General features: G+C 39.8%; 1 protein-coding gene across 1 annotated transcript; it reads right to left on the minus strand.

The window, feature by feature from the left end:
- Positions 1-6: 6 nt before the first annotated feature.
- LOC100541600 (hematopoietic prostaglandin D synthase-like) lies at positions 7-998 on the minus strand (the record flags this gene model as incomplete). The annotated part of the gene is made up of 2 exons (XM_010726591.1): positions 7-195; positions 771-998. Coding segments are annotated over 2 exons (393 nt in total), but the record flags the coding sequence as incomplete, so codon positions are not given.
- Between the last annotated feature and the right edge of the window lie 169 nt (positions 999-1,167).

Raw genomic sequence — 1,167 nt, forward strand, 5'->3', positions numbered from 1 at the left:
ATGCATTTGTTTTTCCAGTGAACAGCTGATCTAAATTGCTGTCTTTGGTCTTTTCTGGATCCAGGCTGCAATAGCGGGCAGTGCTTGCACTCTGTCCCTGAGAGCCAACAGCCTGGGGTACTTGTCTGCCAGGTCAGCTTTATAGGACAGGAGCGTTGTGCTGCACACATCCCAGTAGAAATCAGCCCATGTTACCTGGTGGAAAGAGGGAAAAAGTTGAAAACCTGAATTGGTAATCTGAAAAAAAAAATGGGGACAACGAATATTTTCAGCAAAAATGAAGCACAAATGATCTGGTTTGGGCTAGGTTTTGTTTTCTTAAGTTACAGAGATAGCAACTGTGCTGCAATGCAAGGATTAACTTGATTAAAAATTAGTTAAAACAGGTCCTTGCTACTAATATTGTTTTCTTCTTCTTTTTTTAGTATTGTCTCACAAATTGAGCAGTGACTCTAAACAGAGTTTGTAACACATACCTGCACTAAGTAGTACAAAAGCATTTATAACGTCTTGTATCAACATCTAGAGTAGTTTAGGAAACAGATCTGTCCTGGTTTGCTTTCTTTTTCTGATGGCATGAACAGCTTTCACTATACAATGGAGCAACCAGTTGCGTATTGGTAAGAACAAAGAATTTAAAAAAAATAAAAAGTGACTTGTTTTTACAAGATTTCATTGGGATAACATGAAATCCATAATGCCAACAGTAGTCAACAGTTGCATTTTACTGGCGGTGTCACTGGAATGAGAGAAACCAAAATTATACTTACAGATTTCCCTACAAACCATTTGTTGTCTCCTAAGAAAGCATCCAAATCTTTCAGCAGCTCGGGGCCTTTGTTGGTGAGGATGTCGTTAAAAGCTTTCTCCTGGGGGAAGAACAGAATGCACACAGTGATCAGCAAAACTGGATTCTTGAGGTTTCTTAGGAAAAAAGATGAACAGGGAAAACTGGAAAAGCTGATAGAGTCGTTATGTTCCTCTTTGTTGGGAGGAGTGTGTTAACATCCTAGTGCAGATCAAGAATGCAGACAGAGAGGTTATTTAAAATAAAGAAATGTGGTGATGCTGTGTTGTTATTGGAGTACTTGCAAGGGGACAGTATGCAATGCAGCTGAACTACCTGAAAAGCTTGTCACCTGCCTGGAACACCCAGCACAAGACTCA

The sequence above is a fragment of the Meleagris gallopavo genome, unplaced genomic scaffold, assembly GCF_000146605.3.
Source record: "Meleagris gallopavo isolate NT-WF06-2002-E0010 breed Aviagen turkey brand Nicholas breeding stock unplaced genomic scaffold, Turkey_5.1 ChrUn_random_7180001842350, whole genome shotgun sequence".
NCBI lineage: Eukaryota > Metazoa > Chordata > Aves > Galliformes > Phasianidae > Meleagris > Meleagris gallopavo.